Source organism: Selaginella moellendorffii, unplaced genomic scaffold (genome assembly GCF_000143415.4).
Source record: "Selaginella moellendorffii unplaced genomic scaffold, v1.0 SELMOscaffold_14, whole genome shotgun sequence".
In the NCBI taxonomy this organism is placed as follows: domain Eukaryota; kingdom Viridiplantae; phylum Streptophyta; class Lycopodiopsida; order Selaginellales; family Selaginellaceae; genus Selaginella; species Selaginella moellendorffii.
Window position 1 is genome coordinate 2,232,822 of NW_003314275.1, and position 22,468 is coordinate 2,255,289.

At 48.0% G+C, this 22,468-nt stretch overlaps 7 protein-coding genes across 10 annotated transcripts; 3 read left to right on the forward strand and 4 right to left on the reverse strand.

Moving 5' to 3' along the window:
• Positions 1–3,929: 3,929 nt before the first annotated feature.
• LOC9631799 (probable inactive ATP-dependent zinc metalloprotease FTSHI 5, chloroplastic) lies at positions 3,930–9,034 on the reverse strand. Of its 2 annotated transcripts, XR_002992437.1 has the most exons (19): positions 7,966–9,034; positions 7,510–7,912; positions 7,259–7,459; positions 6,908–7,198; positions 6,510–6,854; positions 6,325–6,456; positions 6,087–6,263; positions 5,913–6,034; positions 5,650–5,851; positions 5,465–5,593; positions 5,220–5,402; positions 5,042–5,161; positions 4,800–4,985; positions 4,673–4,744; positions 4,560–4,619; positions 4,394–4,501; positions 4,259–4,342; positions 4,070–4,212; positions 3,930–4,015 (listed from the first exon to the last, which is right to left on the reverse strand). XR_002992437.1 is itself a non-coding variant. In XM_024675483.1 (18 exons), the coding sequence occupies exons 1-18, from the start codon at positions 8,997–8,999 to the stop codon at positions 4,162–4,164; spliced, it is 3,900 nt and encodes a 1,299-aa protein (XP_024531251.1). In that variant the 5' UTR covers positions 9,000–9,034; the 3' UTR covers positions 4,001–4,161. The 2 variants fall into 2 exon arrangements, 1 of the variants encoding a protein (XP_024531251.1); XM_024675483.1 differs by having other exon boundaries at positions 4,001–4,212.
• Positions 9,035–9,278: 244 nt separating this feature from the next.
• On the forward strand, positions 9,279–11,258 carry LOC9632664 (glucan endo-1,3-beta-glucosidase 8). The gene is made up of 2 exons (XM_002970313.2): positions 9,279–9,679; positions 10,115–11,258. The coding sequence occupies exons 1-2, from the start codon at positions 9,318–9,320 to the stop codon at positions 11,235–11,237; spliced, it is 1,485 nt and encodes a 494-aa protein (XP_002970359.2). The 5' UTR covers positions 9,279–9,317; the 3' UTR covers positions 11,238–11,258.
• Positions 11,259–13,539: 2,281 nt separating this feature from the next.
• On the forward strand, positions 13,540–15,356 carry LOC9632665 (serine/threonine-protein kinase D6PKL2). The gene is made up of 2 exons (XM_002970314.2): positions 13,540–14,425; positions 14,501–15,356. Exons 1-2 carry the CDS (start codon positions 13,962–13,964, stop codon positions 15,333–15,335), a joined length of 1,299 nt encoding a protein of 432 aa, XP_002970360.1. The 5' UTR covers positions 13,540–13,961; the 3' UTR covers positions 15,336–15,356.
• Positions 15,357–15,438: 82 nt separating this feature from the next.
• Positions 15,439–15,983, forward strand: LOC9631931 (ferredoxin). Its single transcript, XM_002970315.3, has one exon. It carries the CDS (start codon positions 15,463–15,465, stop codon positions 15,895–15,897), a length of 435 nt encoding a protein of 144 aa, XP_002970361.2. The 5' UTR covers positions 15,439–15,462; the 3' UTR covers positions 15,898–15,983.
• On the reverse strand, positions 15,948–17,057 carry LOC9631932 (gibberellin receptor GID1C). Its single transcript, XM_002970558.2, has 2 exons — positions 17,020–17,057; positions 15,948–16,933 (listed from the first exon to the last, which is right to left on the reverse strand). Exon 2 carries the CDS (start codon positions 16,929–16,931, stop codon positions 15,969–15,971), a length of 963 nt encoding a protein of 320 aa, XP_002970604.2. The 5' UTR covers positions 16,932–16,933; positions 17,020–17,057; the 3' UTR covers positions 15,948–15,968.
• Positions 16,965–19,350, reverse strand: LOC9632666 (pyridoxine/pyridoxamine 5'-phosphate oxidase 2). 3 transcript variants are annotated; one of them, XM_024675487.1, is made up of 10 exons: positions 19,234–19,350; positions 19,107–19,178; positions 18,558–19,039; positions 17,938–17,987; positions 17,802–17,859; positions 17,691–17,723; positions 17,540–17,635; positions 17,323–17,484; positions 17,175–17,270; positions 16,965–17,119 (listed from the first exon to the last, which is right to left on the reverse strand). In XM_024675487.1, exons 3-9 carry the CDS (start codon positions 18,660–18,662, stop codon positions 17,181–17,183), a joined length of 594 nt encoding a protein of 197 aa, XP_024531255.1. In that variant the 5' UTR covers positions 18,663–19,039; positions 19,107–19,178; positions 19,234–19,350; the 3' UTR covers positions 16,965–17,119; positions 17,175–17,180. The 3 variants fall into 3 exon arrangements, with proteins under 3 accessions (XP_024531255.1, XP_024531254.1, XP_024531253.1); XM_024675486.1 differs by having other exon boundaries at positions 17,169–17,270; XM_024675485.1 differs by having other exon boundaries at positions 16,965–17,270.
• A 116-nt stretch (positions 19,351–19,466) lies between these two features.
• Positions 19,467–21,896, reverse strand: LOC9632668 (aldehyde oxidase GLOX). The gene has a single exon (XM_002970561.2). The coding sequence runs from the start codon at positions 21,360–21,362 to the stop codon at positions 19,773–19,775; it is 1,590 nt and encodes a 529-aa protein (XP_002970607.1). The 5' UTR covers positions 21,363–21,896; the 3' UTR covers positions 19,467–19,772.
• Between the last annotated feature and the right edge of the window lie 572 nt (positions 21,897–22,468).

The window sequence follows — 22,468 nt, forward strand, 5'->3', positions numbered from 1 at the left end:
GGAATGTAGAGCTTGTTGGTATTAAATTCACAATCTAGCACTATTCCATATATAATAAGTTCTTGTGATTATCTCAGAGACTAACTCTTAGAATTGGGGTGAAAGCCCAAAGTATGCATTCCTTTGGGGAGGGGGGAAGTTGTGAGGGGTCCAAATGTATAGTAGGGATAATGGGTAGGTCAAGCATAGCCAACCAACCTGAAGCATAATTTAGCTCTTGTTTGTATATATGTCTTTATTCTGTGTTTGGCTTGGGTCTAAGCCCAAGCTCCATACCATGTTAATTGATGGAGTACCTATATCCTCTCATTAAACTACTAAAATGCTGAAATAACATTAAACTTTATTTAACTATAATTTGCAAGCTAGTCTTGGCATTAGGATGCTAAATGCTCTAAGATTGTTCTTATGTCGCTCCGTGCTCATGTCCTTTTGTTCTTTGAGCTATACTCTAGGGAGTTGTTCCGTGCTTTGCTTCCTTCACTCCTTAGCTCTATGCTTACTTCATTCAATGGCTCAAGGACTTGAAACTTGAGTTCTACTCTGTTGTCATTGGACACATGGCATGTGGCATATGGCATATAGAGTGTTTAAGTTTTACTTTATGGTTATTCTATAGTAAATCGCTATAGGATAAAAAGTGAAAACCACATGCATTACACTTATATTTGGCCTATCATCCTAATTTTTTTGATTGTGGAAATAAAGAAAAACAGTGAGGTGCTATATTGACTTCACATTTGGTTAAAGTGCTTGGGTCTAAAAGTATGTCCTACTAACATTTGGAACTTCCTCACTACATAATTTGAAATCATCTCTAGGGGTTAGTAAGTGCCCTAAATTGGGATGAAGATATATAGAGGTTTCTCTTCAAGTGGTTAAAGATGTAAAGTAAAATGGAAAATTTGAGTTATATGTATAAGCTATGACTCAAGTAATTGAGTTTGAGAAAAAAATTCCTAAGCCGATCAAGGCAATGAAATCAACAGACAAAAAAAAGACTATAGGGATGTTATTTCAAAAAAAGCTACATGGAGGTAATATGTATTACAATATGTGATATTAGCTTGAAGATGGGTCAAATAAACATTCAATCCATAGGAGATGTGAAAAATGCCTAGAATGTAATGCACTTTATCTCTCTAATTGGAAAAAGGGTAATTGCTTAATGAAAGAGCCCTTAATGGCTATTTTATCCCCATTTATCCCCTAAGGTTCCAAGGATCCACGGTGATAGTATATCCAAATCTCATCCCATGATCACATGTGCTACACTCACCACAGTATATCCAAATCTCATCCCATGATCACATGCGCTACACTCACTACAGTATATCCAAATCTTATCCCATGATCACATACGTTACGCTCACCACAGTATATCTAAATCTCATCTATGATCACATCTATGATCATATGGATTACACTCACCCCCCCTTCAAAGATGTCAATATCCTCATTAACTATTGACTAACAACCCCTACTGAGCCAAGGGGAACCAACACTTCCATTTCCGCACTTAATCTACCAATCCTTCCATTGTCAATCGAACCATTGTCAATATCCTCATTGACTATTGACTAACAACCCCTACTGAGCCAAGGGGAACTAACATTTCCATTTCCGCACTTAATCTACCAATCCTTCCATTGTCAATCGAACCATTAGCACCCATGCATCATTCTACCAATCCTTCCATTGTCAATCGAACTATTGTCAATCCATTTCCGTCGAACTATTGTCAATCCATTTCCGCACTTAATCTACCAATCCTTCCATTGTCAATTGAACCATTGGCATCCATGCATCATTCTACCAATCCTTCAATTGTTAATCGAACCATTGTCAATCCATGCATGATGCATGGATGCCTAATACGTAAAATTTCAAATTTAGGGATAAGAATATACTTTGCTCAAGAGTATATTATATTTTTAAGTAGCCATTAATTAATGGGAATCGAACCCGTGCCATTTTCTCTGATACCAACTGTAGCGCACATTATCTCTCTTCTCTTAAGCCAACTGGAAAAGGGGCAATTGCTTGATGAGAGAGCCCTTAGTAGTTATTTTATCTTTATTTATCCCCCAAGGTTTTAAGGATCCATGGTGACAGTATATCCAAATCTCATCCCATGATCACATGTGTTACACTAGAATAAGGTCTTTATAATAACATTAAAGTAAGAGAACTTGGTATTTGTCCAATAAACCCAATGCTAGACAATGAAAGTTCTTCCAGAGAAGCGAGTTAGCCAAAAGAATTTAAATGGGGCCATATATACCTCTATTGAAAGAAAGGTCCAATTTTTAGAGGTTATCTTAGGAATTTAGTTGTTATGAATGTGATTACAAGTATTAAAAGTTACTTGGTGGTAAAAATTTTTGGATATTCTTTCCTTATTGCCACAATAGCAGAAAGTCAGTATCATTGGTTTCCTTTGTTAGTTGAAAAATTAGTCATCATGTATATACCTATCCTAGATAAACATAAGGTAGAAACTCTTATGTGTTTTGTGCTGAGCATAGTCAATTTAGGTTGAAAAACTTATATGTTGACTTACACTTGCTAATGTTGGGAACTTGTGATATTAAGCTTGGTCCCTCAATACTCACAAAGTGATAGCTTACCATATTTATTTAATAAGTTTTTATGATTATCCCAAAAACTAACTTTTGGGACTAAGATGAAAGCCCAAAGCGTGCATTCCTCTAATAGGGGGGGGAGGGGGGGTATAGGGGGTTCCAAATATACAATTAGGTCAGGGGTATGGTTAACCAACTTGAGATATATTTTAATTCCCATTTGTGTACTTGTCTTTATTTTGGGTCTAACTTGGGTCTAGGCCCAAGTTCCATACCATGGTAGCTAATGTTGTATCCATTTCCTCAAATTAGGCCATTTATATGTTAAAATAACAATTCCATTTGGCTTTATTTTGTATGCTAGATGCTGGAAGCTTTAAGATTGCTCTAACATCATTTTGTGCTTCTGTCCCTTCACCCCTTGGGGTTGTACGCTTAAGAGTCACTCCATACTCCTATTATTTTACTTCTTAGATTATAAACTTAAGAGTTATTTTATGCTTTAGTTTCCTACGCTCTTTAGCTATATGTTGAAGAATTTGGCTCCATCTCTTCGTTTAGTGGGTTAAGGCCTTGAACTCAAGTTCCACTCCACTACCCTTGGCCCATATGTCCAAGGGTTAAGAATTTGCTCTATGGTTATTCTATGATAAACCACTATAGAGTAGGGTGAAACCACATGTATTACACTAGTGTAAATGCCTCAAATGGCCATAAAGGATAGCTGTAACAACAATGTTAATATTGCAATACATGTTATTTATGCTGCCAAGGAAGGAAGTGAACTCACCTTCATTGACCCATGTCACTAACAAATATTCTACCACATGATTAATTGTATGATGAGCTCCTTTAAGAATGCTGAAACATGAAGTCAATAAGAATTCCAAGTAGAGATCTAAGGACCTATAGAGCCCTCAATCAAGTACACACACAACCATAAAATTCAAGAAACCTTATTTATTAGAAATTTACCCAACCAAGAAAATGTGGTGCCCTATTAATTTTACAGCTATCAACATAGTATCTGCCAAAACCAAAGACTATGGCATACAAATTCTACTGCATGCTCCATGTAAGAATTTAGTGAGTTGCAATAAGAGTAAATAAAGATTAATTCATCAAATTGCTTGAAGATGCCCTATTACTAATAGCTGACTATGAACTATAATCAAAACCCTCCGAAACACTAAAACTCATTAAAACTGAATGTAATCTCCTCATCTTCTCACTAAGAACACTTTAAAAAAATTTAAAACACTTTTAAACAATTAAGGACTCTAAGAAAGGAGTTTAACCCTTTTTTGTCATTGCCTTTCTTCTTATAATTAGCCCTCCCATTAATTTCCTCCAAATCCTTATTCTCCTTTAGCATAAATTCTCCTCTCATAAAACTCCTAGGGAATATGTGCATATCTCCACATCACACCCTAAATACCACATCAATTAAAAATGCTGTTGGACAACTCAAATAAAAGACTCACATTTTCTATAAACCCTATCCTCCCCATGTCAAGAAGCTTTCCATCTGTAGACTAAACCATTAAGAACATATCAGATTTTTGGTTTGTCTCACTCAATTCACTAAAGCTCCCATTAACCTCCCTGTGCCATTTGTAGGCTGTTCCTGTAGCATTCATTTGTTTGTAGGGAGTTTAAAAATCAATTCAAACCTGTAAGGAAGAATCCAAATCCTGTAGTGTAAATGGCTCCCCCTCGAAAGTTGCTCCTTTCTCCTTGAGAGTCTTCTCCATGAACTGAGACCAGTCAAAATTTTAGATCCGAAAGTGCTCACAACCCAATCAAACCTCCTGCGTGATGTTTTCATGCACAACTAGCTGCTCAACCAAGGCTTCAAGCACTTGTTTGTTTCGTGCCAGAATTTGGCTGGCTCGGTCACAAGCAACAGTGAGAAGCTGCCACCAAAACAAGAGTAAGAAAACACAAGACTGGTGCATTGTAATGATCAATTACCTTCGTGACCTTTCTCTCTATCACCGTCATCTCCTGCAAGCCCATATCCATTGGGCCCTCCTGTTCATCAAACAAAGATAAGAAAGCTTCAAGATTTTCATTCTAGGGCTCACCCCTTTGCTACGGTACACCATCGGACTGTCATCCAAAGCCCATCCATACTCCATGACCATGTCCGCCGCAATCTACACCAAACAGTTCCCCTGGCAAATGAGTAAGAAAAAAGTTTAGTAGCTCAACCTGCTTGGCCTCTTCAAGCTGTGGTTCTGCAAGGTTGTTCCTGTCCAGGACCGGCATTAGCATGCAGCATGCTACGTGAGAGGCATAGCATAAAACTAGTTTTTTCTCAAGGTAGTTTCTGGTCTGCGTGTGCGTTTCCAGATATCCTTCTTCAACTCTCCTTGTTAGCCTCGTCCATGCAATCCCCTGACATGGAAGAACTTGGAAATAAAAATGATTTCCTTGAAACATACAACTTGTACCTCCCACGATGTTTCGTCTAGCCATATGTATTCGACAATATCAAAGTTGGGAAGCAAACGCGCAAGCAAGCCTCGAGCAGCAGCCCATACCGCGTGAGGATACTTCGTTTCTCTCGTCCACTGCCGCAAGAGTTACAGCCAGGACAAGAAAAACACATCGGGAAAAACACGTATTTACCGGATAAAGAGGATCGTGGAACTCGATTCCTGGCTTTGATCTGCCTCGCACGTCCATATACCGAACAGTCATTTCGAAATCCTCCTTCGTAACACGGAGGCCGAGCCAATCAATCACGCTCTGATCCCATTTCTTGAGGAGAGGTGTCTTCCTAATCCATTCTGGTACTATTTTGTTATATTTCTGCAAAACAAACAAAAAAAAAAACATAAGTTGGTGCACTGTAGAAAAGCAGTATACGTTACATCTAATATGCACAGATAACTAAAAAGCTCTTCCTCGTCTTTGGTTTTCCAGTGGGTAGCGCATTGTTGCAAATTAACGGGAATAGGCTCAAGGTCAACATAAGTAAGGCCTTCTGTCTTCTCTGCTACCTGGACGAGAAAGCATTCTAACCAGTTAAGTGAAATTTATACACGCGAGAACTAACCTCTGCCCAATTTACCCAGTCAACCACATGGGGAAACATGGTGTTCCGAGCAATCAGACGAAGCATTTGCTCACGCTGAGTTCTGTTGGGCGGAAGCAATTTAATTGTCCTATCCATTCGCCCCGGTCTACGCAGAGCTTCATCTATCCTCTCAGGATGGCTAGTTGTAGCAAGTACAACCACGCCTTCCTGTGTTTCAAACCTGAAAAAAATTGCCAGTAAGTTAGAACAGGGAAAATTTACATCAAACAAAGAAGCCATACCCATCAAGCTCAACGAGCATTTGATTTATCAGAGTCTCCAGCTCCTGTGTGTCTAAATGCATGGTCTCTCCCCGCTTGCCAACGAAGTCGTCAAAGTCGTCCATGAAGAGGATAATAGGTGCCTGCTCAAAGGCAATTAATCAAGCGCGACAGCAGCCTAAAGTGAAGACTTACAAACTGTCGGGCCGTCTTAAAAAGCTCACGAACATTTGCAGCCTTTTGCCCGACCCATTCCCCTCCGCCTTGCAAGTCAAAGCTTTGCAGCTCAACGACTGGAACTCGCGCTTCGGATGCGATCGCTCGAGCCAGTGTCGTCTTTCCGGTTCCTGTTTCTCCTACAATGATAACGCCCTGCAGAACATAAATAAAGCTCAAGCGGCCGATAGAAAAACAACTACGACAAAGTTATTACCCGCGGAGCCCGTGCACCTAATTTTTTGAAAGCTCCCGGATCTCTCAGGAAGCTGACGACTTCATCTACCTCTTCTCTAAAAGTCTCAATACCAACAAAATCGTTTAGCGAGACTGGTGGCTTTCGTATTCTCTGTGAATAAAAAGTGATCAGTTTACCGACCAAAATCCACATAAGAGCCTTACCTTCATCTTATCAAACACTCTCTTGATAGGATTTGTAGTTACTTGCTTCAGAAGAGGTGTCATCTCTTTGTAGACCTTCATATGTAGTTCCACAGCTTTGTCATACTGAGACTTAGGCAGTGGAGGAGGTCCAATAAAACGATAAATAGCTTTTGCCACCCGTGTTACGACAAACAAGAGCGGAACACCAACCACGTAGATACGAAGTGGAAGATCCATCCAAAACGGCAACGCGATCTGACGAGCATCAAACTTAGCCTGGGCTGCCGTCTGCCATTTCATAAGAAATGTCGGTTCAAGAAACTCTGACCCCTTTGGTAGTTCAAACCCAATCATTTCTCGTACCTGTCATAAGAAGTTTGTAAAATGAACACAAGAAAACGCGACAACACACTGACCAGGCGAGGAAGCTTAAGAATTGCCGGGTAACCGAATCGCACCATCAGTTCTCCCAAGAGAGCGTCAAGGCTTTCAAAGTATAAGTCTCTAGCTGCTGCAACGACGCCCAAGTTCCATACGTACAAAACAGCGTCTATCAGCATGACGAAAGGAAGCCTGATCAACTGGAAAGCGGACCACTCTCGTAAAGGTATCCACATTTTTTCCATCACTGTAGGGATTTTGTTCTCCTTTAACATGGCATAAAACGCGTCGAAGCCACCAACGTCTTCCAACCTTTCGTTCAGATCCTAAACAAGATTGAAAAAGAAAATCTGATCACCAAAACAAGGAAATTACAGTTTACTTACCTCGACATTGACAACGTACTCTTGATCGTCACCTTTGAGGCCCACAAAGATGACACGAAGGTCATGCCGAATTCTTACGTGATGGACGAGATTCTTCTCTACAGCATACATGGCCGCTGCGTCTGACATCTCCCACCGCCGAGATTTCTCATTATACCAAGTGTTCTGGAGAACTCTATCCCTCGCTAAAAGCAATTTCTCCTACAGAAGAAAATTAGAAAAAACAAAACTACAAATCGAAAGTAAGATACCTGCTGCTCTTGAATATATTTCTTGCCAGCCTCCGGATGGTCGAGCAAGTGCTGCTTTAATTCTTCTTTCTTGATCGAGCACCACTTCCGCCATCCCAAAATTGTCTTCACGGCTTCAGGGCCCGGAACGTCTGAAACGCTTCCCCCTAGAGCAGAATAAAGTTCGATCGATCCTAGTTTTCCGTCAACAGCCGACACTGCTTTTCTTTCATCGGAACCAGCAAACTCGATATGCCTTCGAAGCAATTCATCCACCTCAGATTTCACGGTACTGTCGACTGGCACTACGCCTTTCTCCTGTTTGTCTAAAGCCAGTGGCAAAATACTTTCCTCCCATATTTCTTTCCCTGACGCTCTAAGATCGTTCGCTATGCGTGACTCTAGACGTTCGGGCAGCCGGAACCTGAACAGAACGGAATTCTTTAGTGTCTCGCTCACTCCAACAGGCACTCTTACTTGGCAGCCTCCTCGAGCTCCGCAGCAAAAATGGCAGTAAAGTTTGGTATTTCGTGCCACGCCCTCAGCCACCCCTCGTACTCGGATCCCACAAGCTCCGCTTTCACGTTCACAATTTTAGCTCTCAGCTCCTCGGTCTTTGAAAAGAATAGCGATTCCTGAGCATCGACTTGGTCATCCGATTCCGACTTCGGAGAGAAGGCCTTCGTTGAGCCACCTAGATCGTCCTCTGCTGGTTGCGTTTCCGCAGCGTCAAACTTCTTTCTCAAACCAGGAAAGCCATCCATAGCCTCGTTGAGCTCCTTCATCAGGGACGCTTCTTCCTTCCTCAGCTTAGCCAGGTGCGAGCTCGTCTTTAGCAAAACCTCTCCTTGCAACCTTCGAGCTCCCATCGTCAACTTTCGCCGGGCTTGCACTAGAGCCTCGCGGACTCTAAATTCCACCTCGAGGCTTCGGGCTTCGGACTTCCCAGCCAGTTCCTCAATCTCTTTCAGCATGTCCTTGACACCAAGAACTTCCCTGTACATCAATTCCCTCTCTTCGATTCCCTGCCGGAACTTCTCAAACCTCTTGTCCAAGCCATAGATCTCAAGCAATCTCTTCCTCATCGGTCCCATCTGCTCCATCTCTCTATGAAACCCGTCCTTCCACTCCACAAATCTAGAATGTAAATCCGCGGCTGTGATCTTCTGCTCTTCCTCCTCTCCCACAAAAGCAGGAGCAGCAAACGCCGGGCGATGAGCTCCCAAGGCAGCCAGAGCGACAACAGCGATTCCAACCCCCAAAATCTTCGCCAAGCTCCCAAGCCAGCTAGAATCCCGTCGCTCGATGGACGGCAAATCCGCAGGAAAATCGGCTGCCCGTCGCCTGGGAGCGCTGCGAAGCCGCTCTACCGCGAGAGTATGCCCTGCATTGCTCCCTGCCTTCGCTCTGACAAGAATCTTACCCCGGCGAGACGAATGCGGGGCAGGAATCCTGCTCCGGGCGCTCGGATTCGTCGGGCACGCCAGCAAGAGCAGCGATACGGCTCCCATCGCGCATCCCCGTCGCTCAAACCCCAGCCATGCCTGTGTAAACCCTAAACCTCAACCAAGCAGTCACTAATATCGACGGCTGTAATGCTTCCACGTGGAGGTGGGAAATCGCGGCTCAAACTCAGGCGTCCAAATATAACAAACCCCTGTTTAAACCCTAACACCGTTCACACATTTTTTTGTTCTTCTTCCTCTTCTTCTTTCTTCGCGCGAGGCGCATTCTATCTAATATTCCTCTCACACTCTTGCGCGGCGATCGATCGCCCGCATTATTTCGCAGCGCCAGCAGCTCCATTCTTTCCAGCGCTCGGCGATCTCATGGGTTCAATCGCGCTCCCGTCGCGGCGCTGGATCTTGATCGCGCTCGTGGCAGCGGCGGTGGCGCTGGCAGCGATGACGGGCGTGGATTCCGTGGGCGTGAATTGGGGCACAGTCACGTCTCACCGCCTCCCGGACAAGATGATCGTCAAGCTGCTCCAGGAAAGCCGGATTTCCAAGGTGAAGCTCTTCGACGCGGATCCCAGCGTGATCCGGGCCTTCGCAGGGACCGATTTGGAGCTCATGGTTGCGGTTCCAAACGATCTCCTCGAGGACATGGCGTTTAGCGAGAAGGCCGCGCGGAGATTTGTGCGAAGAAACATCACTAAGTTCTTATCCCACCAAGATGGCGTCAATATCAGGTATTTACACTCTTGCTCTTCCATACCCAGCCTTCTAGGGAGTTTTTTTCTCGTTTCTTCTTCCTCTTCCACTTTGTTCCAGCCTTTGGAGTAAAGGATTTTTAAGTGAGGAGAGAAAAGTGTTGGCACTTATGGGGTGGTACCAGCTCTAGAAAAACATTTTCTCAAAGCTATTGAGTGCCCAGAATGTGCTTAAAGGCGTACGTACAGTTCCTGGATGCTCGAGTCACTTTAGAGCTTATGCTTCTGCAAAGAATCTGGAAAGCGTGAAAGTATGATAGGAACTTTTCCCCCTTTTCTTTTTGTTTGATATGATTTCTAGAGCGATCAGTCTACACGTTTTGGAGCTAAACAGTGTGATAGGAAGATAAGTTTTTCTAGTGCTAGCTCGAGATGCTTGATTTAATCCATTCGTGATTGGTTTGGATCTCACAGGTACATTGCGGTGGGAAACGAACCTTTTCTCAAAGCCTACAACGGATCATACGAGGACGTGACCATCCCGGCCATCCGAAACATGCAACAGGCGATCGAACAGGCCGGGATCCAACACAAGGTGACGCTGGTGGTACCACTCAACGCAGACATTCTCACGAATTCCGGCAACTCAGGCAAACCATCGCAAGGAGCCATCCGCCCCGACATCCGGAGGCTGATGCGAACGATCCTCGAGTTCCTGGACAAGCACAAAGCTCCCTTCGTCATCAACATGTATCCCTTCCTCAGCTTGCAACAAGACTCTCACTTCCCAAGCGACTTCGCCTTCTTCGACGGCAGCGCGCACGTCCTGTCCGACGGCAGAAACTTCTACTCAAACGTTTTCGACGCGAGCTACGACTTGCTCGTCTCGGCGCTGGCGAGAGAAGGTTTCCCAGACATGGAGATCGTCGTGGGAGAGGTCGGCTGGCCAACCGATGGAGATATCTATGCAAACATCCCAAACGCGCAGCGGTTCAACCAGCAGCTCATCCGGCACGTAACCAGCAACCGAGGCACACCACTCCGGCCGGGGATCCCGATCGAGATATACATCTTCGGCCTCGTCGACGAGGACCGGAAGAGTGTTCTTCCGGGCAACTTTGAGCGGCACTGGGGGCTTTACCGCTACGATGGCAAGCCGAAGTACTCGCTGGACGTGTCCGGCCGCGGTGGAAACGGTCTGAGCAGCCCGATCAACCTCATGAGCGTCTCCGGGGTGACTTACCTCCCGTCGCGCTGGTGCGTTCTCAATCCGGAAGTGGACGATCTCTCCAAGCTTCCGGCGACGATAAGCTACGCTTGCAGCTATGCCGACTGTAGCACGCTCGCTTACGGGGGATCTTGCAACCACATTGGACAAACAGGGAATGCGTCGTATGCTTTCAACAGCTTCTACCAGATGAACAACCAGCGTACCGAGAGCTGCCACTTTGGAGGCCTGGGGATGATCACGGAGACTGATCCTTCCAGTGGGAACTGCCAGTTTCGGGTGGAGATCACGCCTTGGTCGGCTGCTAGCACTGTGTGGAGGGGTGGTGCTGCTGTCCTCGTGGTTTCCTTGTTGGTAGCTTTGTCGTAATTAAAAGGTTTAAAGGCCATATTTATAGATAGTGCTTTAAGTCCCTATTAAATCATATATATTTATATTTATATTAACAAGGACAGCGCAAAGTGACATTTGTATGCGCATGGTTTGAGAGAAGTACTATTCCTAAGGATTAACTATTTTAATACGGGGGTATTCTCAAGTGTATGAGCGAGTTTATGGGTCTCTCAAGGTTTTTGCTGTTAATATTCGTGGTCTTAGCAAGCACGTCTTCGATTGTGGTAAGCTTTTCGGTCTATGGAGCCTATGTAATCTTTTCCCCATAACATGTTTAGAGATGTGCAAACCAACCTTGTGGTGGCTTTCTAAGGAGCTGTATCATTATGTCTTTCAAAACTAGAGTCCTAAAAGCCATATGCATGGTTGCTGGCTCATGGAAAAATCTAACACTGCCTATAAATTCGTGTGGGGGAGGTTTAAATTGCAAGGTTGAGGAATACCAGTTGATTTGCACTGATTATTCGTCCAAACGACTCAACATGGAAGCATATATAACTCTTGCCAATGGAACACTCAACTGTTGCAAAGCCCCTTGATAAAACGATAATAACAAAAGGATAAAAAACCATTAGTGTTTAGAGTGAAAGCACTGCGCTCTAGTAAAACTTAACTCTTAAGCTTGCCTCATGTGAAGAACTAATCAGCCGTAGAGTGGTAGCAAAAAATGTAGCTAATTGTCATGATTTTTATCCATCGCGACGGTGGTGACAATGCTTTTGCCAAGGCATTCCTACAACATCGATCCAAACAAGACGTCAAATTAGCAGAGCTCAAAAACCGCAGTCTACGTACTCCGCTTTTGGCCAAGAGCAAGCTCTCCGCGGTTGGAAAGCTCTGGAGCAGCAGGAAGCAGCGAACCGCTACCAGGAGCCTTCGAAAGACTGGGGCCTTGAGACGAGTGGAGAAGAGCGAGAAGCCGTTCTCGATGGCCCAGATCGCGAGCTGTTCGTTCTTCACCTGGATCTCGTCGATGTCAAAGCGGTGTTCCATCTTATCCTGCAGGTCCTCCGCGAGGTTGGGGTCGGGATGAGACGCGAGGCTCCCAGTGGATCCCGCTTTGGCCATCTGAGCGATCATGGAGGCCGCTGGGTGATCTCTCTTGTTCTCCATCGGCTTCAAGGCCGCCATTCTGTAAACAGCATTCGTGTCTTGTCAACCATAGAACTATAGCGCTGTACATGACATACCGTCGCCTGTGAGATCTGGATCCGTAAGTCCCTAGCCTGTGACACAAAAATTGCATCATGTCCAGCATCGGGTCGATCCTTCTAACGTTAAAGTTACGGCATACCGGTTTGCTGGTTGGCTCGGCTGATCGAGTTCGCTCAGACGACTCGCTCGTGGCGTCCCCTCGGTGTGAAGCATTACTTCCTCCCTGGAAGATCCACTGTAAAACAAATATCATCTCTTTTCTAGAAAATTTCGAGACTGTTCGCGCATGAAAGCTGAGGACTTCCTTGGCTACGAGTATCCCCGGAAGTTCTTGAGAAAGATGAACTTCAAAGTTATGGAATACCTTTCTGGTTCTGGTTCAAGCTCACGCAAAATCACTTCCTCATCGGAAGAACTGCAAACAAAAAAAACCTGGGCATTAGCTCTATTTCTTGAAACTTTCGAGACTTCTTCAAGCATGGTCAAAGCTAAGGACTTCCTTCGATCTGACAACGCATTGGCAGGCGGTGAAAAGGAGGAGGAGGAGGCAAAACGACGCTCATCGCAATTAATCCTTGGTGCGCCAAGAAACCAGGAAAATCAAAAGAAAATCTTTAGAAGCTCACATATTACGGGCAGGATCGATCAGAGTGACAGCATCGACGCCGAACGATCACGAAAGACGGTGAAAACAAGCTCCCGACAAGAGAAATTTCACAAGCACGCGAGACGCAGCGAGAGATTGCATCGCCGATCGGCCTAAACCTCAAACATAATCACGCAGACCTGGCGCCTTGATCGCTGCCCTCCGCGCTCTCGTCCTCCATTTTGCAGGACCTAGCTCGAAGGCGGGCAAAAGAATGATTTGAATGACATGGCCACGCTGTCCACAAACGTGGCACAATCCCAGCCGTCCGATTTCTTCGACGTGATTATGTCCAAATTAACCTAGAGTAGATTCTAGTATCTTGTGACATTTGCTTTTTTCTACGCATAACAAAGCGAAAACAAAAAAAGTGAAAGTGAATCTAACCTACAGAGCATATTCTAGGCACATTCACGTTTGCGATTTGCTCTGTGGGCGCATTACCTTTTAGGGTTCTTGGGGTCTTGATCGCGCGTAGGTGGAAAGATCGCAGGGATCAATCGATCCGAAAGCGAGCAGGCCAGCGGGGTAGCGAGAAGGGCACGGGCCACACGAGCCGAGCGTTGTTCACGCATTAAATTTCAGGGCGGCACAGTAGTGAATGGGAAAGAAAGGGGCAGTCAATTGACTAGCGACAAAGGGCGATGATTCTTCCTCCCATGTTTACCGGTCTAAAAGCGTAACTGGTGATGTTCGTGGCGCGACCGGCGCTACGAGGAGCTATTCTTTGATCGCCCAAACAGGGGACCCCAATTTCCCCATCAAATTGGCTGCTCCTGGACGCCAAGATCGATTCTTTCCGTCCTGGGGTCGCTTTGATCGCGGGTTAGTGTCGTAATCTGGAAGAATTCGCAGGAATTGGCCTGGAATCGAGCAGGATTGGACGAGGAACCAGCGAAATGGGGGATGACAACGAGGAGGACCGCCAATCCGTGGTATCTAGATCTAGTAGCTGTAGGAGCAGCAGCAGTAAACCTCACAAGGCCAACGATGCGGGATGGGAGGCGATCCGGTCGGTGGAAGCGCGCGACGGGAACATCAATCTCTCCCACTTCAAGCTCCTCCAGCGATTGGGCAGCGGCGACATCGGCAGCGTCTATCTATCGGAATTGCGGGGCTTTCGCTGCCTGTTTGCGATGAAGGTGATGGACAAGACCGCTCTGGCAGCCAGGAACAAGCTCCTGAGAGCTGCCACCGAGAGGTCCATCCTGGAGAAGCTCGATCATCCCTTCCTCCCAACGCTCTACGCGCACTTCGACACGGCGAATTTTTCGTGCCTGATTATGGAGTACTGCCCGGGAGGAGATCTCCACACGCTGCGCCAGCGGCAGCTCACAAAGCGATTCGACAACGAAGCAGTGAGGTAGGATTTGTTTTGATTTTTCCTCTTTTCGGCCGTGATCGATCCAAATGTGGCCTTGATTGATCGATCTCGCAGGTTCTACGCAGCAGAGATCTTGCTCGCGCTCGAGTACCTCCACATGATGGGCGTCGTCTACCGGGATTTGAAGCCCGAGAATGTGCTCGTCCGCCACGACGGCCACATCATGCTCTCGGACTTCGACCTCTCCCTGATCTGCGATGTGAGCCCTACGGTGATCCAATCGCCACCTCCAGGAACAGCAGCGAGAAGAAGAGCCCCCTCTTTCTCCTCGTCCTCGTCCTCGTCCTCAACCAGCAAATTAGGGCGCCTCGGCGGGGGCGCATCGCCGTCGTGCATCCTGCCAGCGTGTGTCGCTCCCTGCACGGTGGACCGCCCGATGCCCCCAGCGGGTCAACTAAGGTCAACACGGGTCAACCCCCTCCCGGAGCTAGTCGCCGAGCCCACTGGCGCGCGCTCCATGTCGTTCGTGGGCACGCACGAGTACCTGGCGCCCGAGATAATCTCCGGCTATGGCCACGGCAGCGCGGTGGACTGGTGGACGCTGGGCATTTTCCTCTTCGAGATGTTCCACGGGAGGACGCCCTTCAAGGGGGGCGACAACGAGAGCACGCTGGTGAATGTGCTGACCAAGCCGCTCGAATTCGGGGGCGCCGCCGAGGGCGTGGAGCTCGGCGAGGACGCCAGGAGCTTGATCCGGGGCCTCCTCGCCAAGGATCCCGCCAAGCGCATTGCCTCCGCCAGGGGCGCCGTGGAGATCAAGCAGCACCCCTTCTTCGCGGGCACGAATTGGGCGCTGGTTCGCTGCGCCGCCCCGCCCGAGGTCCCCAAGGCGCTCCTCTGGCGGAAGAAGAACACGGGATCCAAGAGCGACGACGTTGAATACTTCTAGCCTCTGGTCAACGGCCACAGCCTCCAGTCAACTATGTTAAATGGGCCGTTGACTATCCTGTCAACGGCCCCTGGTCAACGGCAATATGGATGTTTGAATGTGGTGACCTAAAAACAGAGCTGTGGCAATGGCGACTCTGGGTGTGGCTGGAATGTGCCTCGTCCGGGCGCGAGGTGAGAGATTTGGGGGAAATTCGGCGCTGGGCAGGGCGAGGATGCGCGGCGCGAGGCTCCAGTGCGCGGGGCCGAGGGTGTTTGAGGTGGAGATGGAGCACGAGGGGAAGATCCACACATTGAGAGTGCCCGAGGACGAGACGATCCTGTCCAAGGCGCTCGAGGAAGGGGTGGAGGTTCCGCACGATTGCAAGCTCGGGGTGTGCATGACTTGCCCCGCGAAGCTGGAGAGGGGGCGAGTGAATCAATCGGAGGGGATGCTGAGCGACGATGTGGTCGACAAGGGCTACGCTCTTCTGTGCGTCGCGTATCCGCTGGAGGATTGCCGGATCCGGACGATTCCAGAGGACGAGCTTGTTTCCTTGCAGCTGGTGACATCCTCGGATTGAGGGCTAGCGCTAGAAACCATCCCAAGATCATAGAATCAAGAATGATAGAATAGCAAAACAACGAATATGCTTTAGGATGAAACGAATATGCCTCGCGCGAACGAACATAGTTTGTCCAAGAATTGTGCCACTTCCCGGGATCCTGGAGCAACATAGAAGGCGTGATCCGCGGCCTCGAGCAGCAAAAGCTCCGGATCCATCCCACATTCGCGCATCACCTCCACGAATTCCAGCGCGCGATCGCGCAGCACGTCGAGCCCGCCGGCGACGACGAGGGTGCTGGGCAGATCGAGCTCGCGCAGCTGGGCCTTGAGATCCGGAGCAAAGACGCGGCAGTAGGGATGATTCCTGCTCGCTCCAACCGGCAGTGCGAGCTCCCAGAACCGATCGCACATATCCGTGCTGAGCAGCGAAGTGGGTGACTGGAGATTGGTCTCGGAAGGAAGCCGAGCAATGCCGCCAAAGAATGGCTGGATCAAGACGCGCCCTTTGATCTGGAGCTCGCCCAAATCCTCCGCCGCCGCTCGCATTGCGACATGGTGCGCGAGATTGCCCCCAGCGCTGTCGCCCATCACCAGGATCTTGGAGAGATCGGCGTGGGCAGCGATCCACGGATCCTTGCGGCCTCCCTGTTCTTGAGCGAGCCATTTGAGCGCCGCGAATCCGTCGTCGTAAGCCGCCGGGAGCCGGTTCTCGGGAGCTAGGCGGTAATTGACAGAGACCACGAGAGCTCCCAGTTTCTTGGAGATGCTCTCGCAGAGGACATGGAACTCCAAGGTATTCGCGGTGAAGGACACGAATCCGCCGCCATGGAAGTAGAGCACTACTGGAAGCTTTTCGTTCTTACCTTTGGGGAGAAAGACCCTCGCCCAGATCCGGAGCTTCTCGTCGATGGTTACGTCTCTCGAGGCGATTGGATTGCCGCTAGGATCCGCTTCCACGCAGAGGGACTTGGGCATGGATTTGCGAGCAAAGGATCGATCCACGAAGAACAATCCATCGGGGAACTCCTTGGCGACTTGGAGCGACGGCATTGCTGGAAAATCAAGGAAGAAAGAAAACGCTTGGACACAAACCACGACGCTGGTTTTAAGATAACAAGGTAACAAAACAATATCTCACCAAAATTTCTAGCAAACGACCCGCGACTTGCGTATCCTGCAACTTGCGACTTTGATCAACGAGACAAATCTGTCTTCACTCGATTAAAAAGTATCAAAACCTGCTTGAATGCGTCAGAGAGATATAGAACAGACAAAGAAAAGCTTAACTTCAACCCGATCTCAAGGATTCACTGCCTGGCTAGTCCAATCTCCACCGCTGGAGCTCCGGAACACTATTCTCTTGTGTTGTTTAAGATGCAAGTAGTCAACCTGTTCGCTAAGATTGTTATCTTCTGGAAAAAAAAATCAATACTTCACAGACCTCAACCGGGTGGAGCGTAACAACACAGAAGGTATCAACGGGGGGCTGCGTGCTCTCGAGCCGAACCTCTTCTGGATGAGACTCTTTTGGCTGGCCTGGATGTGGCCACGTAAATTGTTTTCGAGTTTGCAAAGAGCTGCTAAACCATGACTTCTCTCTTATCTACACACAGACCACAAGATCGAAGTCCAGCTTTTTCTAGAACCGAAAAACGCACCTCTTTCTTTAACGGATCGTCTTCCGTGTGGCTTATAACTTCGATGTCACCGTGAATGCGAAATTGTTCCCAGCTATCAGTGAAGTAGTAACAAACCTGCAAAGAAAAAGATTAGAAGAAGAAATACTTAGAATCAAACAGCGTCAATCACCTCGGCCACGGGACAGTGTTGAGCTTCTTGTACCTTGCAAATGAAACAAGGAGAGCTAAAACATATTTAGCCGCGAGAGATCGAAGTGAAAGCTTTTGGCAGCATGCTTGCCTTGTTGCTTCTGGAGTCTGTCGTAAACAGCAGATTGTCAGTCCCGTCCGCAAATCCCCTGGTCGAGAACCAAAAGAAAAACCACAAAAAAGCCAGTTGGTCATGGCAGAAACTCTTAATGACACGAAAGACTTGCCTGAAAACGACAGTTCGGTTTGCGGGTGTTCCATTTGCTCTAACAGTAGCCTGCCAATCGCATGAACAGCAGCTTGTAAGAAAGAATTCCAGAATTCACGTGAGAAAAAAGTCCGAAGTTTTCTTCCAGGAAAATCAAGAAGGCATGCAAACACATTACCAAAAAGCGCTGCACATAATCTTCACAGGACAGTACAGCAAGCACGAAGAACTCCTGGGAGAAACGAGCTAGAATCGCGAGAATTTCGAGAATGACTAAGCTCTACAACTACGAAATCAAAGGAAATTTTTTTTCCAGAAATTCATTTGTCCGACAGCTCTAGCAAGAAATCGCATGAACAGCGCGTAAGAGAAAGAATTCCAGAAATCAAATGTCTCTTCCAGGAAAACCACGAAGAATTCGAGAGAGATGCAAGCTCCAGAATCATTACCGAAAAGAGATCTTTTCACAGGAGCACGAAGAACTCCTGAGACAACGAACTAGATCATAAGAAACTCGAGAATGACTCAAGCTCTCACAACTACGCAATCAAAGGCAAAATTCCAGAAAATTCTCTCTTCCGGCAGCTCTAGCAAGAAATCTTCGTCTCGCTTTGCTTGAATCAGGGAGGAATCTCTTACCAGCTGACAAAATCTGCTGTGCTGGAGCTGAGAATGCGATTCTAGAGCGCTCTCCAGTAGCTGGCGCCATGGAAGAATGCGCTCACCCATTCTCCAAGAACACATACAAAACCTAGGGCTTATAGTCTTCTTCCATAATGATAGAAATAATATCAAGCAAAACAATGGAGGGATCTATGGATCGAGCGATCGATCCAAGAGCTTGATTGATCTATGAAGAATCCATAGTCAAATCTTCTAGGAGCACAGGCTACTGCCACTGTTGCATCGCCCGACGAAGACGCCATTGGGGTAATTCCCAGCGTAGTTGAGATAGGCCATGAATTCGACCGGGCAAGTGGTGGAGAAATCGTTCACTTGGGTCGTGTACTTGCAAGCCATCTTCTTGAACGCGCCACAGCACGCCTCCTGGTGATACTGGGGTCCCTTGCAAACGCTCGTCACCTCGGCGTAGTCCACCTTGGAGAAATCCGTAGCGCAGCCTGCCCAAGGAAGAGATTTGCGCGACTTGGATGGACCAAACAAGAATGGATCGAAGAGAGAGCTTACCTGTGGAGCTCTTGGAAGCGGCAGTTACTTGCGCCTCGCTCATCTCGAATCCGGCAGTGTAGGCGTGGGCATCTGGAATGAAAATGCCGAGATTACAGAGACCACCATCGCAAGATCCAATGCTCACCGTGTAGAGACTCTGCGAAGACAAGCGCCAGGAGGAGGAGGACGATTTGGGTCGAGGAAGCCATGGCCAAGCTCGCAGAGAGACGATGGATCGAGCGAAGAGATCGCAGCGGCGATGGTATAGGTGTGGAAAAGAGGAGATGAATTTATTCGTCACACTCCACTTACCAAACAAGCTTTCAATGCTCTGCTGATTCAGGCAGTGTGTCAGAAAGGCGGTCAGGAAATTTACTCTTCTCGAAAAGGGCGGGAAAGTAAATTTAAATTCTAAGAAAGAACCCTAAAATGTAAGTTTAGGGTTTATGGGCGCAGCGCACGGGAAGATCATCTTCCTAACCGCCGGGATTCGATCAAGTTTTTCCAGGAATCTTAGGCGCCGCGCTGGATCATGAGCTATCAAGTAAGCTTAAATGTTTCTTTCTTTATTCCTAGCATCTACCTCGATGAATATTTATATGGCAGGGATCTCGCATTGCTAGCAGCGCTTGTAGAGATCCAGGAAAGAATGGCAAAAAAAGAGAAAGAAGGGATATGGCGCTCTTAACTCGTCACCAGGACCCATACTGCCTGGCTGGGGATCCCGTTGTGAAGCGCAAAGAGCATGTAGTAAGATGGAGGAGCCACGACCGAGCTCGGGGGTGCCGTGCTGGCCACATAGTAAGTGTTGGCGTAACTCAGCACCGATGCTGCTACTGGCAACTTGAGCTGCCGCTGGCCTTGTGAGAAGGAATGCGTGGTAAATGGCGAGCTCAGCAGCGTAAGCTGGATGTTCCCGACCAGCTTTCCGGGGATCGCAACGTCGACGCTGAAAGGCATGCCGTAGGTGATGGTGAAGGGGTTCTTCGCGATCCTCGGCCTCAGCCAGTCATTGGTAGCGTCCAAGTATGCCGGAGAGAAGGTTTCCACTCGGAGCTCGGTCGGGAATGGGCCAGTGTACTGATACGTGTAGCGGGTGTTACTCCCAGCAACGAGAACTCGGCCGTCGGGAAGAAGGTTGGCGGTGGAGTGATAAACTCGGGGGATGGTGGACGGAGCCTGGATCTCGAAAGTTTTCTTGTCCGGGTCGTAGAGAAGCGGATTGAGGATGGGATTGGAAGCGAGCAGATATCCTTGCGAGCCGTTTTGTGCTCCGTTGATGATCAGGACTTTGGCAGTCGGAAGCAGCACCATGTCTCCCATGTTTCTCCGGAAAGGCATGTATGACATGTCCCAGTAGGGGGAGTTGGAGGTGACTTCCATCCGGCCGCAGGTCTGCGAGGCACCGTATTGAGCGTCCGAGTTTTTGAACGAGGCCTGGTTTGCTCCACCGCAGACGAGGACTTCGGCCTTTGAGTAGCTGTTGGCGGTGTCGAGAGCGAGCATGACGGAGCTTCCTGAACAGGGGTAGTTCCTCGGCTCGCCTGGGATGGTCGGGAACTTCCTGACGACGGTGTTGGTGAAGTAATTGAGCAGGATCGAGTCGCGGTTCGCAAAGATGTAGAGAAGGTTGCTTGGGAGGAGGTGGAGGTATGGATACAAGTTGTCATCCTGGAAGTCGGCCGTATCCTTGAGGAACTGGAGATAGAACTGGCCGCCAGTCGGCTGGAACTCGTAGTTGTAGACTCCGCGGCCGCCAACAACGATAATTCGTCCGTCGGGGAGGATCTGGTTGCTCGCGTACCACCTTGAGGATTGCAAGTTGGTGCTCGACTCCATCCAGTTGCACCAGGAACCGCTGGAGCAGGGAGTGAAGTAGCGGATGATGCTACCACCGTCGGAACTCCCCCCGGTTTGCATGAGAGTTCCATTGGGAAGGAACTGGCCGGAACTACACCAGGTGTCCGAGTATATGAAAACGGGGCGTACCGTGTTAGAGGATGGATCGTAGATGACCGAGTGAGCGGTGCAGTCGTGGGTGGTCATCATGTCTGCTGGATTATCTCGGCAGTTTCCGACCAGGTTGATTGCCGAAGGCCCAATGTTGGTGCGGTCGAGGAAGATGACGTTACCATAGTGAGTGACGGCGGTGTGCATAGAGGAAATGCCGGCATTCTGGAGAACAATGTTGAATCGGCCCGGCTGCTGAGCGAGTGAGAGGCAGAAGCAGCAGCTCAAGAGCGCCAGGACTGTCCTCGCTCTCCTGTTATTCATCTTGGCATCGATAGGAAGCGATGAGATCTTTCGTTCACTACGATTCCAGCGGCAGCAGCAGCAAGCAGGAATGTAAGTAGTGACTACTTTCTTTTGTCTTTCTTTCGATCTTGTGACTCACAGTTTCTTTTTCGAGCAGGAACCTGAATGTGGACAACACTTGTGTGCTCCTGCTCCTGCCAAGCGAAGTGAATGGAGAGCTAAAGCCTGCACGGAGTTGAGACTGATAGATTTCGCAATGCTGCAAGGAAGTGGCCACGTCTATCTGACTATGGAGCTGCTCCTACGAGCCTTTCAATCAAGACCTCACCAAAGCTGTAGACTCGGAAGAGCAGTGCTCTTTACTGAAACGAGGGAAGCGCACACATCAACCTCACGGCCACTGCTGCGCCACTGCTACACTCTGCTGCAAGCGTCGGCTTTCCTTTGGCGTTGCTCCAGGAAGAAGAGGCGAGCTAAATGGATCCAAAAACACGATGGAGGCACCGAAAGACAAGCCAGTGGTAAGTTTCCTTTCTCTGCTTTTCCTTCATGTTTCTTAAATGTCGTCCTGGCTCTGTCTTTAGAAACAACAGGGAAGCAGCAGCTGGAGCTTTAACTAGTCGATCCAGCTTATTATTGAAACGATTAGTTATCAACAAGAAAGTGGAGGTGGTGGACAAAAAATAAAGATTTTCCCGCTGTTGGTGGTCTGTCGGCATCGAGTGGTATGTTAGCTGGAGTTTGCTAATGACTCTGATTCGTGGACCCTCACATTGTTTCGCAGTTGTGCTTGGAAGTTTTTATTCAAGGCTTTGGTTGTTGGAAGGAGGAATGAAGCCTTTGTGTTGGTGGTTCGATCAAGTCACAACACTGCTCTTGGCTTGAGTTTTCGCACAAATTCTCGCGTCTTGGACATGTGCCACTGTCGTGTGGGTCCTCGTCCTCATTTCGCAGCAAAGCAGCGCATGTTCGTCCCGCAACCAACACCACGCTTTGACGATGCGCTTTCACACTTTATCCATTGGCTCGGGTCTCTTAGATCCAACGCGAGAATATGGTACGAATGGCAAGCTGTTCTTCTCTTCTCTTTTCTAATGGCAAGCTATTTTCGTCTCTCTTTCAGT

Bases quoted from the DNA above. Each gene is read 5' to 3' on its own strand.
- LOC9632665 (XM_002970314.2), top strand. From the start codon at position 13,962: ATGGGGGATGACAACGAGGAGGACCGCCAATCCGTGGTATCTAGATCT. The intron at 14,426-14,500 runs GTAGGATTTGTT...TCGATCTCGCAG, and splicing joins TTCGACAACGAAGCAGTGAG to GTTCTACGCAGCAGAGATCT.
- LOC9631931 (XM_002970315.3), top strand. From the start codon at position 15,463: ATGGCGACTCTGGGTGTGGCTGGAATGTGCCTCGTCCGGGCGCGAGGT.
- LOC9632668 (XM_002970561.2), bottom strand. From the start codon at position 21,362: ATGAATAACAGGAGAGCGAGGACAGTCCTGGCGCTCTTGAGCTGCTGC.
- LOC9631799 (XM_024675483.1), bottom strand. From the start codon at position 8,999: ATGGGAGCCGTATCGCTGCTCTTGCTGGCGTGCCCGACGAATCCGAGC. The intron at 6,457-6,509 runs GTAAGGCTCTTA...TTTTATTCACAG, and splicing joins GAGTGTTTGATAAGATGAAG to AGAATACGAAAGCCACCAGT. The intron at 5,594-5,649 runs GTTAGTTCTCGC...TTTCTCGTCCAG, and splicing joins ACTGGGTAAATTGGGCAGAG to GTAGCAGAGAAGACAGAAGG.
- LOC9631932 (XM_002970558.2), bottom strand. From the start codon at position 16,931: ATGCCGTCGCTCCAAGTCGCCAAGGAGTTCCCCGATGGATTGTTCTTC.
- LOC9632666 (XM_024675487.1), bottom strand. From the start codon at position 18,662: ATGTGTTCTTGGAGAATGGGTGAGCGCATTCTTCCATGGCGCCAGCTA. The intron at 17,485-17,539 runs GTGCGTTTTTCG...GTCTGTGTGTAG, and splicing joins ACGATCCGTTAAAGAAAGAG to ATAAGAGAGAAGTCATGGTT. The intron at 17,271-17,322 runs GTCTGTGAAGTA...CTTAGCGAACAG, and splicing joins TTACGCTCCACCCGGTTGAG to GTTGACTACTTGCATCTTAA.
- LOC9632664 (XM_002970313.2), top strand. From the start codon at position 9,318: ATGGGTTCAATCGCGCTCCCGTCGCGGCGCTGGATCTTGATCGCGCTC. The intron at 9,680-10,114 runs GTATTTACACTC...TGGATCTCACAG, and splicing joins CAAGATGGCGTCAATATCAG to GTACATTGCGGTGGGAAACG.